The sequence below is a fragment of the Myotis daubentonii genome, chromosome 4 (assembly GCF_963259705.1).
Source record: "Myotis daubentonii chromosome 4, mMyoDau2.1, whole genome shotgun sequence".
Taxonomy (NCBI): Eukaryota; Metazoa; Chordata; class Mammalia; order Chiroptera; family Vespertilionidae; genus Myotis; species Myotis daubentonii.
This window is the reverse complement of record NC_081843.1, coordinates 37,197,907-37,210,809: the sequence shown is the minus strand read 5'-3', so window position 1 is coordinate 37,210,809 and position 12,903 is coordinate 37,197,907. Positions and strand designations below refer to the sequence as shown.

The following is a 12,903-nucleotide window of genomic DNA, read 5'->3' as shown; positions in this document are numbered from 1 at the left end:
CGCGGCCGCCGTGCGCAGGCGCTGTGACCGTTTCCGGTATCTGTCAGCCGCTCCCACTGGGCCTCGGTCCTCCGCCTGCGCCCGCCGGAGCCTGTTCGCGTCGACTGACCAGAGTCCGCGAATTCGCCGCTCCGAGCCGGTCCGGACCGCCCCGACCCCAGGTAAGGGGCAGGAGGAGCGAGCTTCTGACCCTGTGAGCCTCCATTTACCTGGCCTCGCAGCGCGCTTGACCCCGCGGGGACGTTGAGGCGAAGGTTTAGGCCGCGGGGCCCGGAGGGCGGGCCAGGGCTCCCAGCCCGGCCTCCGGAGGGGAGGGGGGGGGTCCCCGCTTTCCGTGGGACCTGCGGAGCTCGTGGGTCTCCATAAAGATCGTTTCTCCCGACATCTGCGAGCTCCAAGCGTCCTCCATTGCCAGAATTAACGGCTCCTTTCCTTCTCCTGCGCTTCCATAGCCCTGTTTGCACCTTTATTGTGGCCGTTTATCACAGTCCGTGAAACTGTACTGTAAGGGGAACAACCTCCCTCTCATCGGTGTGCCACGAGGGGCCGTTCGTTTCTTTCTTTAGCACACGGGGGGCGCTCGGGGGAGAGTTGGCTTCTATCTGGGGCAGCCCTCAGTCCTTCCGCTACTGGAGCCCCTTCTGAATTCTAGGAAAACCTTTCCCCGAGTTCCTTAGGATCCCCCCTCTTGGGTGCCGCTGCCCCCGAAGTCGGAATGACACACACCGGCTCCACGCAGCCTTCGATGCAGCAGCACCTGCCACGGCCCCACCCCCCGGTCCGACTGTCAGAATTCTCATCCCGGCTCCCCGTTTCCTCGGCTGCAGTCAGCGCGTTCTTAGGGCTTTCTGGCGAATCGAGCGAGTTTGTCTGTGTACATTGCTTAGGATAGTTTCCGGCCCAGAGTAGGTGCTCAGAAGACATTAGCTATTATTATTGCTCCTGGGCATTCTTTGCATGTTTATCTTCTTCCCTTCCTCCCAACCTCCCTCCCTCCCTCCTCACTTGAGGTCCAGAAAAGTGTCACGTTGACTTACATTCCTGGCCCCAACCTGGCACTTAGGGCACTGCCGGGAACCTGGTGGGCCCTTAAATTGTGATTTAGACTCTGATTGTGAAGCCCTCGGTTCTCATGCTGCAGCTGTGGGCCCTGTTTTTATGAACCTCAGCGCATCGCCGAAGTTATCCTACTTCTGTCCTCTTCCATCAGTTCTATCTAACTAACCTTTTGGTTTCATGTAGGCTCTGGGTTTTTCAGGGATATAAAAACAAAGGAGAGGAAAGCCGACGGGTGTGTTTGCCCTGTGAGGGAGTGGGTGTTCCTGGCTCCTTCCTATCACAGAGTATTCAGAGAATTTCTGGAGCCAGTTCATCTGCTTATCACAATTTAAGGAGGGGGTTCATCTCGGAAAAATTAAAGCTCCTGCTTGGAGGGAGAGGGGCAGTATTCCAATCTAGTTGATTACTCCTGTGCTAAAACAAATTCTGCATAAAGAAGTTCAAAACGCTCTGCTTGGCGGGGCTGGTGCCCGAAATTGGAACCTGTCTCTGAATGTGTGGAGGGTGTGGTGACCTTGTGGGAGTGCCTGGTATTGCTGGGTTGGGTAATGAGAGCAATTAGAAACTAGATGAATCATAATCTTGAAAACTGACTCTGAACAGGGAACTGAAGTTTCCACTGTACAGATAGATACTTTCGAGCTCGAGGGCCGAGTTCAGAGGATACTAACTGGTGTGTACTTCTTGGGATGATTCAAAGCCTTGGGTCCGTGGGAGAAAGGGAACCTACTTACTGAGCACCTGTTTTGAGTTAGGCTTTGTCCTGTACTACATGCTTTCACATGTTATTTCATTTAATCCTCCTACCAACAGCCTTGGCATGCCAGTGATATGTGCATTTTGCAGATTAAAAAAAATAATAAGATTTAAAGATATTAAGATCTCAGAGCTTGTATGTGTCAACAGCAAGATTCAAACCCATGTTCCCTTGGCTCCAGAGCCCATGGCTAATCAAACATCAGAATGACTCTACTCAAAGTGATAAATAAAGCAGTTTGAAGGGAGGGAGAATTCCTGGAATCATATTATACTATAAAGCATCGTAGAGCTAGACAATGAAAGGTCATCAGTAGGAGCTTATGAAATTTAATGTCACCACCTTCTTGTCTGTCCCTTTTTCTCCTCTCTACCCTCATGAAGACAAAGGTTTTGAAATTTCACTTAAATACTAATCACAGTTTAGAAATTATAATTATCACCCTATGACAGAAGTTATCTTTTTCTTGGTACAAGATCCAAGCTATTATTATGCTCCATTCACTGAGTTTCATGAATACAGGCTGCATGTACTGGGTGGGTGCCTTATAAATTTGACCAACATGACTGTCGTCTTGGCCTACTGACTTAAAATAGCCACATGATTATAAAAGAATTACAGGTCTGAGTGTGTGTCCAAATATGGTTCTTGAATAATAATAACAAAATTAGAAATGCATTATTAGAAGTAATTATGCCATTGTGTAAATGTTTACCTCTTTTGAAGGCATTTTGCTACATTACTTACAAAAGGAATTGAAGAATGAGAAAGCCTTTGTCTGCAACTGTTCTTTTTTTAACTATACATGAAATATGTGCTTTTATTGCATGTAGATTTCACATTAAATTTTTAATTTGAAAACCAATTTTGTTTTAGTTAATAAATTACCTTATAAAGTGTAGCTATAAACTAAAGTGCTTTTAATTAAGGAGATATTTGTAACACTAATGTTATTTTGAGTAATTGTGAGTAAAACCTGTTGTGATGGGTCAGCATCTGATGTCAGAGATAAAGAGACTCATCAGTGAGTCAGAAAGGTGTTTTGTTTTGTTTTATCCTTACCTGAGGATATGTTCATTGATTTTAGAAAGAGGAAATGGGAGAGAAAAGCATCAGTATGAGAAAGAAGCATCGATTGGTTGTCTCCCATATGTGCCCCAACTAGGGATCCAACCTGCAACCTAGATTTGTGCCCTGACCAGGAACCAAACCCAGAACTTTTTGGTACACTGGACAGCGCTCTAATCATCTGGCCAGGGCTGAACATAATTTTTTTTTTAAGCCTTGTGGAAACAAGGCCACCAAAAATTTTGGTTGCCTCCAAAAAAAATTGGGAGAGAGGGAGAGAGAGAGGAACATTTATTTTTTTAAAAAATTAGCAGTCTCATTTGAATTTTTTTAATTGTCTTAATTTCCTATTAGAGGCTTTTTCTGTATTTGTGAATTGCAATTTGCTTTCTAGAACACGCAAAAGTAAAAAATTAATGTCCTAACCATCTTCACACTTGGAATAAAAGGTGAAACACTGACATCTTTGTCAGTTCAAGCTATCGAATGTTTTATTTAAGGGTACACTTATCTCTTTTTGACCTTTGGGTTCCTTTACAACAATTAGCAGAGACATTTTTTCTGCTTTCCACTGAAATTAACTTCTGCTTTGTCTGCTCAACTTTGATTGTTCACAACCTTCTTGGCCCTTGCTTTTATTTCCTACTCACATCAGAATTCCTATTTCACATTTCAGTCTCCACCTTAGGTTAATTTGACTTGTTCTTAAAAGTGTATTGAAACTTCAGAATGTTGTGAGAGTGCCTCTTAGAAATTATAAAATGGGGTGCTTTTTGAAAAAATTTCTCCTATTTCAGGTAATGGTTGCTTCTTCAGTGGATCTAGATTTGGGTGCCTATAAAATAGAGAATTTTATTTGGTTTTTAATTTAGTGATATTTCACAGATTCCTGCTTTTCATTTAGTTACAATAAAAAGTTAGAGAGTAATATAACAAATACTTGTATACTCTTAGCCTGGATTCACCAGTTGTTAACGTTTGCCACGTATGCTCTTTATATATCTACATGTACTGAAGGACTGAAAATAACAGAAAACATCATGACACTTCATCATCTTTATCGTCTGAGAGTTAGGACATTATCCTACCTGAGGGCAAATCATTATAGTTAAGAAATTGAAAATAATTCTGTATTGTTACATAATATGAGCCCAAATTCAAATTTACTCTATTATACAAAATGTCCTTTGTGGCTATTTTAAAAATACAGATTACAATCAAGTTTCACATATCAATTTTGATTTTCATAGTTCTTTTAATCTAAAATAGTCCTCACCCCAACTTATCTCTTTTTAATAGTCCAGACCAGTTGTTTTATAATATGGCACACACTCTGGTTTTAACTGTTTATTTCCCTTTTATGTTCTTTAATTCTTTTTCTTTTCTATAAACTGGAAATTGAGTCTGGATTTTTATTAGCGTAAATATATTTTGCATAAATACTTCATAGCTAGGTTGGCCATATTACCAGGTTACTCCAGGATAGTCCTGTGACCTGTTATCACAGCATAATTATTAATAGTGCCCCTTTTTGCTCTCTCTTTTTTTAAATATATTTTTATTTATTTCTGAGAGGGAGGGAGAGAGAGACAGAGACAGAGAGGGAGAGGGAGAGGGAGAGAGAGATGGAAACATCAATGATGACAAAGAATCATTGACTAGCTGCCACCTGCACACCCCACACTGGGGCTCAAACCCGAAACCCAGGCATATGCCCTGACCTGGAATTGAACCGTGACCTCCTGGTTCATAGGTAAATGCTCAACCACTGAGCCACGCCAGCTGGGCTCTTTTTGCTCTCTTAAAAGTATTCTGGTCTGAGTGATACATTAAGTGGTCACTACTTATAAATGATGATGTGCACTTCATGTTGCCGCCCATCAGGAGGTCCTCAGATTATATTGGTTCACTATTTATGATACTAAATGTAATCATTCAGTTAAAGTGGTGACTGCCGGATTTTTTTTTTATTGTAATAGCATGTTTTTCCCTTTGTAATTAGTAAGTAATCTGTAGGATGATCACTTGAGACTGTCTGAATATTCTGTACCCCAACAATCTTTTAACCCATGGTTTTAATGTCCCTGGGTGACCCTTGACAGAATAAATTATATATTAGTGGTTACAATACTAGTTGTGTTTAAATGGTTAAGTTTTGACATTGAGATTCTTTTTTAATGGGAGAATAATGTTTTATTTATTCCCAAACATTTCAAGATCCCCAGACAATTTAAATATTGGTTGCCTGTCATTTTAAATGCTTTCTTTGTTGTTTTCCTTGCAGCTTTCTATCCTTTGAAACCACTAAGAATAATGTCCCTGCATCAATTTTTACTAGAGCCAATCACCTGTCATGCCTGGAACAGGGATCGTACCCGTAAGTATGCTATTAACTTTGTGCCTTTATTTTGGTACCTTTGATACTTTTAGATGTAGGTATTTTTAGTGATCATATATATTATTGTCATATGTGAAAAGGTTCAGAAGGGAACTGGGTCAATCCTTCGGTTTGCAGATATAGAAACTGAGGCCTAAAGTGTTGGACTTTCCAGTGATTACACACCAAGTTAATGTTAGAGCCCTTGCTAGCACCCAAGCCTTCAGGCTCCTTGTCCACTTTTTTTACTATACCACTAGAGCAGCGGTCGCCAACTGGTAGTCCGAGGACCACTGGTGGTCCATGAGGTCCAAAAGGCTGGCGACCGCTGGTGTAAGGAAATCTTTGGAGCAACGGTCACCAACCGGTGGTCTGCGGACCACTGGTGGTCTGTGAGGTCCAAAAGGTTGGCGACTTCTGCACTAGAGGACAGTTTATATCAGAGAAATATTTGAATCCATTGTTTGGAATGGTTGTGCCATAATACCACACTCACCCAGCATTTAGTCAAAATTCTAGGACCTAGAAATAAGCTGTTTCAGAGACATATGGTTTATTCCTGAGATACGAAGGGCAGTACTAACTTGTATTTACTATCTATATATGTAAAAGCCAGATGACCGGTCGCTATGACACGCACTGCGGTGGCCAACCAGCCCTATCGGGCACCCCCTCCACCCGCCCTCAGCCCCTCCTCCCAGACAGCCCTGCCCCCGATCAGCCCCTCCCCACCCCAATCGGGGTCGGGCTGGCCGGCCAACCTCTGGCCAACCTCTCGCATCCCCTCCCCCCCACTGCCCCGGCCCCAATGGCCCCCATGGGGCAGGCCGGCCGGACCTCAACCATGTACGAATTCGTGCACAGAGCCTCTAGTATTATTCATAACAAGCTTGAGTTTCTAGTTTTCTAGCTCCAGCAAACTAGAAAGGGATGGAGAAGACTCTGAGAAGTAGGCATGTAAAGCAAGCAGAGTGACAGGTAATATGACAAAGAGAATGAACAAAAAAAATTTAGAAACAGAAGTGTACTGTTAGGCCCATGAGTTATTTTAAAATTTGAATTTTATTCAATCTTTTTAAAAAATAAGAGCTTTATTAAGAGAGTTCACGCCCTAGCCGGTTTGGCTCAGTGGATAGAGCGTCGGCTTGCGGACTCAGGGGTCCCAAGTTCGATTCTGGTTAAGGGCATGTACCTTGGTTGCGGGCACATACCCAGTGGGGAGTGTGCAGAAGGCAGCTGATCGATGTTTCTCTCTCTCATCAATGTTTCTGACTCTCTATCCCTCTCCCTTCCTCTCTGAAAAAAAATCAATAAAATATATTAAAAAAAAAAAAAAAGATAGAGTTCACGTAACATAAAATTCATCCTTTTAAAGAATACAATTTAGCCGAAACCGGTTTGGCTCAGTGGATAGAGTGTCGGCCTGCGGACTGAAGGGTCCCAGGTTCGATTCCGGTCAAGGGCATGTGCCTGGGTTGCGGGAATATCCCCAGTGGGAGATGTGCAGGAGGCAGCTGATCGATGTTTCTCTCTCATCGATGTTTCTGGCTCTCTATCTCTCTCCCTTCCTCTCTGTAAAAAATCAATAAAATATATTTTTAAAAAAAAAGAATACAATTTAGTGATTTTAGTATATTCACAGAGTTATGCAACAGTCATCACTATCTAATTTTAGAATATTTTCATCACTTCTAAAAGAAGCTCTATACCCATTAACAGTCACTTCCAGTCTTCCTCAAAACTTCTAATTGTAGGTAACTACTAATCTACTTTCTGTCTCCATGGATTTGCCTATTCTGGACATTTTTTATAAGTGAAATCATATAATTTGTGCTTCTTTCACTGAGCACATACATCTGGCTTCTTTCACTGAGCACAATGTTTTCAAGATTTATCCATTTTGTAGCACGTATCAGCTTCATTCCTTTTTATATTTTATAGACATACCTCATTTAGTTTATTTGTTTGGTGCATATTTGGGTTGTTTCAACTTTTTGGCTGTTGTGACTATTGCTGCTGTGAACATTCACATACAAGCTTTTATGTGGACATATGTTTTCACTTCTCTTGAGTATATACCTAGGAGTTGAATTGCCAGGTCATATGGTAATTATATTGAACATTTTGAGAAACTGCCAGACCATTTTCCAAAGTGGCCACGCCAATTTATATTCTCATTAGCAGCATATGAAGGTTCCATTTTCTCTACGTCCTCATCAACACATGCTATTATCTGTGTTTTTTATTACAGCCCTATACCCACTATTATCCTAGTGGGTATAAAGGAGTATGTGTGCCCACTTACTGGCTTTTTGTATATCTTCTTTGGAGAAATGTATATGCAGATCCTTTCCCCATTTTTTAAATTGGATTGTCTTATTATTGTTGAATTGTAAGAGTTCTCTATATAATCTGGATACAAACCCTTATCAGGTACATGATTTGTAAAATCATCTCCACAAGCCAGGCTGACGGCTGCCAGTACAGCAGTGGTGGTGGGAGCCTCTCTTGCCTCCTCAGCAGCACTAAGGATGTCCGACTGCAGCTTAGGCCTGCTCCCCGCTGGCAAGTGGGCATCCCCCGAGGGCTGCCGGGCTGCCAGAGGGATGTCTGATTGCCAGCTTAGGCCCAATCCCCTGGTGAGCAGGCCTAAACCAGCAGTGGTCACCCCCGAGGAGTCCCAGACTGCGAGAGGGTACAGGCCAGGCTGAGGGACCCCCTACCCCCGAGTGCACAAATTTTTGTGCACCGGGCCTCTAGTCTATATAATAAAAGCCTAAGTGCCTGTTAAGGCAGAACAACCATTCGCTATGATGCACACTGACCACCAGGGGGCAGACGCTCAATGCAGGAGCTGCCTCCTGGTGGTGAGTGCGCTCCCACAGGCGGAGTGCTGCCCAGCCAGAAGCCGGGTTCATGGCTGGCAAGCACAGTGGCGATGGCGGGAGCCTCCCCTGCCTCCGCAGCAGCGCTAAGGAGCAGCAAGCAGGCAGGCGGTAAGGAGCAAGGGGTCCCAGACTGCTAGAGGCCCAGGCTGGGCTGAGAGACAACCTTTCCCCTCAACCCCACCCCAATTCCCACCCCCAGTGCACAAACTTCGTGCACTGGACCTCTAGTTTTTAACAAAAATACAAATTGTTATTGTCCTCATTTAAACTACTTTATAAATTCAATATGTTAAGTCACACTTTTGTTATGCCAAATTATAATTTGAAATGTATAACATTTTTCAGATTTAACTTTAGATTTGGCTTTTGAAATCCCTAGAAATTTAGAGAATTATAACTTTTCCAGAAAGCATTGAAAGTCTTAGGATTTTAGAGCTAGGTATTTACCCAGTTCCACAATTTATCTGCAAGACAGATGTAGCTTTCCTAATGAGTTGAGGATAGCTGACATAATAGATGGAGAAACTATTAAAAAATTGACCTAACATTTCAAAGATCCTAATTTTAGCCCTGGCTGGTTTGGATCAGTGGATAGAGTGTTGGCCTGAGGACTGAAGGGTCCCGGGTTCAGTTCTGGTCAAGGGCACATGCCCAGGTTTTGGGCTCGATCCCCAGTAGGGGGCATGCAGGAGACAGCCAATCAGTGATTCTCTCTCCTCATTCATTGCTGTTTCTGTCTCTCTTTCTCCCTTCCTCTCTGAAAAAAAAAAGAGAATATATATATCCATGTGTTGATTTTTTAAAACTTATTTTGTTTTTTCACATTATAGTTGATCCATTAAAAAATTTGACTTCTTAAAATTAAAATTAGGATTTTTTTAAAATATATATTTTTACTGATTTCAGAAAAAAAGGGAGAGGGAGAGATAGAAACATCAATGATGAGAATCATTGATCGGCTGCCTCCTGCACACCACCTACTGGGGATCAAGCCCACTACCCAGACATGTGCCCTTGACTGGAATCGAACCCAGGACTCTTAAATCCACAGGCCAGCGCTTTATCCACTGAGCGAAACCAGCTAGGGTGATATGTATATTCTTATTATCTTAGATTGGTCCAAGAGATTTCCCTTGAAAACATAATTTTATTTTGTGACTTATAATGGCTTTATTTAAAGGAAAACTTTGTTATAGTTTACCAGCAGAATCAAGTTTTTGGGTTTTTTTATAAACTATGATGGTTCCAGCATGAGTCCATGATAGCAGTAATAAGAGCCTCTGCGCTATTTTCAGCATTTCAGAAAGTCTAACAGAAATTAAATATTTATTACTAATAATGTTGTACAGGTGAGCTAAAATGTCAAATATCTTTACTTCAGGCTAAAATTATAATTGCCTCTTGAACAATGCAAGGTTTGGGGCACTGACCCTCCCCCCTCCCCCCCCTGCAGTTGAAAATTCATGTATAAGTTTTGACTCCTCAAAAACATAACTATAGTTAACCCTTCGTATGCGAGGGCCAGTGGTTCTAGTACAGCCGTGGGCTAACTACGGCCCGCGGGCCGGATCCGGCCCATTTGAAATGAATAAAACTAAAAAAAAAAAAAAAAAAAAAAAGACCGTACCCTTTTATGTAATGATGTTTACTTTGAATTTATATTAGTTCACACAAACACTCCATCCATGCTTTTGTTCCGGCCCTCCGGTCCAGTTTAAGAACCCATTGTGGCCCTCGAGTCAAAAAGTTTGCCCACCCCTGCTCTAGTATCTCCCTTGGAGACTAAAATCCGAGGATGCTGAAGTCCCTTATATAAAGTGGCATACAGTCTGCCGTCCACATCCACAGATCCCCAACTGCAGATGGAAAATAATGTTTTCTACCAGCAGACAATTGAATCCATGGGTGAAACACGTGGACACAGAGGGCCACTGTATTTATTGAAGAAGAAAAAAAAAGCACATATAATTGAACTTGTGCAGTTCAAACCTGTGTTGTTCAAGGGTCAACTGTGTATCAACTAAATATAGCAACATCATTTATTTCTTACTGATTAGAATCTTTGACAGTTGTATATGTCTCTGATAAAGTGAATGTTTAAATTTAGTTTTTCTTTTTTTTAATATATTTTTATTGATTTCAGAGAGGAAGGGAGAGGGAAAGAGATACAAACATCAGTGATGAGAGAGAATCATTGATTGGCTACCTCCTGCATTCTCCCTTTTGGGGATTGAGCCCAAAACCCAGGCATGTGCCCTGACTGGGAATTGAACTGAGACCTCCTGGGTCATAGGTCGATGCTCAACCACTGAGCCACCCTGGTCAAGCTTCACTCCACTTTTTCAATCCCAACTGTAACATATCCCTTTCTTGTGTGACAGTTTCAAGTTCAAGTGTTAACTATTGACTTTTTTCTCCAGAGATTGCCCTTAGCCCCAATAATCATGAAGTCCACATCTATAAAAAGAACGGGAGCCAGTGGGTGAAAGCTCATGAACTCAAGGAGCACAATGGACACATCACAGGTAAGATAACCATGAACTTAGTACAGTATTTTCAAATTTAACACTCTTTCATTTAAATAAAGAGCTTAATAAAGTAAGTCAGCCATAATATTCAAAGTTGTAGAGCATTTACTGGGTTTTCTTTAGAAATTTTCAGAAAATAGAATAATAGTGATCTCAATTTTTTTTATTGATTTTAGAGAGAGGAAGGGAGAGAGAAAGAGATGAAGATCAATACAAGAGAGAAGCATCCATATGTGCCCTGACTAGGGATCCAATCCGCAACTTGGATATGTGTCCTGCCCAAGAATTGAACCTGCCACCTTTCAGTGTACAGGACTATGCTCCAACCAACTGAGCCACACTGATCTCAATTATTAAGTGCTTGTTTTCGCTCAGTTGGTACACACACCCAACTACTGTTATGGAAAACACTGAACCTACTATCAGGACTAAGGAGCTTAGATTAGGAGATGAGATGTGAAAGTGAAGACTAGAAAGCATGTCAGCTGTGTGAAAATGTAAGCCAAACTGAATTTCCACCTGCTGCGGGAGCACAGTGTCTTCCAAAAGTTTCCTATATATTGTTCTGGGGTCAAGGAAGACATTCCAAAATCTGAAAAAGACAAAGAGTAATATAACAAACATCCATATACCTACCACTCAGAGTTAACAACAAGAAGGATAAATGTCTTTTTTTTCCTGTGCCAGAAACCTTAGGAAACAAATCCTATCTAATAAAGAGGGAATATGCTAATTGACCCTCACACTGTCACAAAGATGGCGGCACCCACAGTTAATAAGGAGGGAATATGCTAATTGACTGCCACACCCTCAAAGGTGGCAGCACCCACAGCCACAAGATGGTGGCACTCAGTCCCCTCAGCCTCACTGGGGCGGCAGGCGCGCAGTCCCCTCAGCTCCCCAGCCACCCAGGGCCAGCCCAAGGTGCAGGCAAGCCTCGGATGGCGGCTGCCCAGCTGCCCAGGGCTGCCCGAGGCTCAGGTAACCAGGGCTGGCCGAGGCTTGCGCTGCTGGCAGTGGCAGCAGCAGAGGTGTGATGGGGGTGTCACCTTCCCCTGATTGCCCGGTCGCCTCCCACCCTTGAGGGCTCCCAGACTGTGAGATGAGGCAGGCCGGGCTGAGGGACCCCCCATCCAATGCATTAATTTTCATGCACCAGGCCTCTAGTATTTAATAACAAGCAATATTATTCTAGACTAGAGGCCCGGTGTACAAAATTCGTGCACGGGGGAGGGGGGGGTCCCTCAGCCCAGCCTACACCCTCTCCAATCTGGGACCCCTTGGGGGGATGTCCCACTGCTGGTTTAGGCCTAATCCCTGGAATCGGGCTTAAACCAGCGGTCAGACATCCCTCTCACAATCCAGGACTGCTGGCTCCCAACCACTCACCTGCCTGCCTGTCTGATTGCCCCTAACCACTTCTGCCTGCCAGCCTGATCACCCCCTAACTACTCCCCTGCCAGCCTGATCGACGCCTAACTGCTCCCCTGCTAGCCCAGTTGCCCCTAACTGCCCTCCCCTGCCGGCCTAGTCGCCCCTAACTGCCCTCCCCTGCCGGCCATCTTGTGGCTGTGGGTGCCACCATCTTTGAGGGTGGGGCAGTCAATTAGCATATTCCCTCCTTATTGGCTGTGGGTGCTGCCATATTTGAGGGTGTGGCAGTCAATTAGCATATTCTCTCTTTATTAGATAGGATAATGATAAAGTCCCCTCTCACCACCAGTTCTGTTCCTGTACCTCAGAAGGCAGGCTATAATTTAGTATGACATTGTCCTAGTCCATTTTTAACACTTTTACATACATGTGTATGTATTCATAAGCAATCTCTAGTACTGTTGGCTAGTATTTTTCAGGGGCTGCCAAAATGGCATCATATCATACATCTCTTGCAGCTTTTGCATTCCACATTGTTTCTGAGTTCTGTGTTAATGTATCTAAGTCAAGTTTGTTCCTTTTAACTGCTGTTTAGCATTTCATCCCTCATTTATTCTTTCCTCCATCGAAGGACATTTATGTTGCCCATTTTTCCTTATTACATTGAAGTGCTAAATCGAGTATTCCTGTGCAGATCTCTTTGTACATGTGTGAATATTCATATATGGTAGGCTTGTTGTATCACAGGAATATATACATCATCAACTTTGCTAGGTATCATCAGATAGCCTTCATCCCACCAGCCTTGTGTGAGAGTGCTTATTTTACCATACCTCACACATTCTTGATATG

The 12,903-nt window shown here is 43.1% G+C and overlaps 1 protein-coding gene across 3 annotated transcripts in view; it reads left to right on the top strand.

The window, feature by feature from the left end:
* Positions 1–15: 15 nt before the first annotated feature.
* ARPC1A (actin related protein 2/3 complex subunit 1A) overlaps positions 16–12,903 on the top strand; it is a 29,240-nt gene continuing 16,352 nt past the window's right edge. Inside the window, exons 1-4 of one of the 3 annotated variants that reach the window (XM_059691783.1) lie at positions 38–161; positions 653–826; positions 5,169–5,261; positions 10,570–10,674. In XM_059691783.1, coding sequence (XP_059547766.1) covers positions 5,198–5,261; positions 10,570–10,674 — 169 coding nt within the window. In that variant the 5' untranslated portion in view covers positions 38–161; positions 653–826; positions 5,169–5,197. Of the gene's footprint in view, positions 162–652; positions 827–5,168; positions 5,262–10,569; positions 10,675–12,903 lie in introns of all 3 variants that reach the window. The other 2 variants (XM_059691782.1, XM_059691784.1) reach the window with 2 other exon arrangements.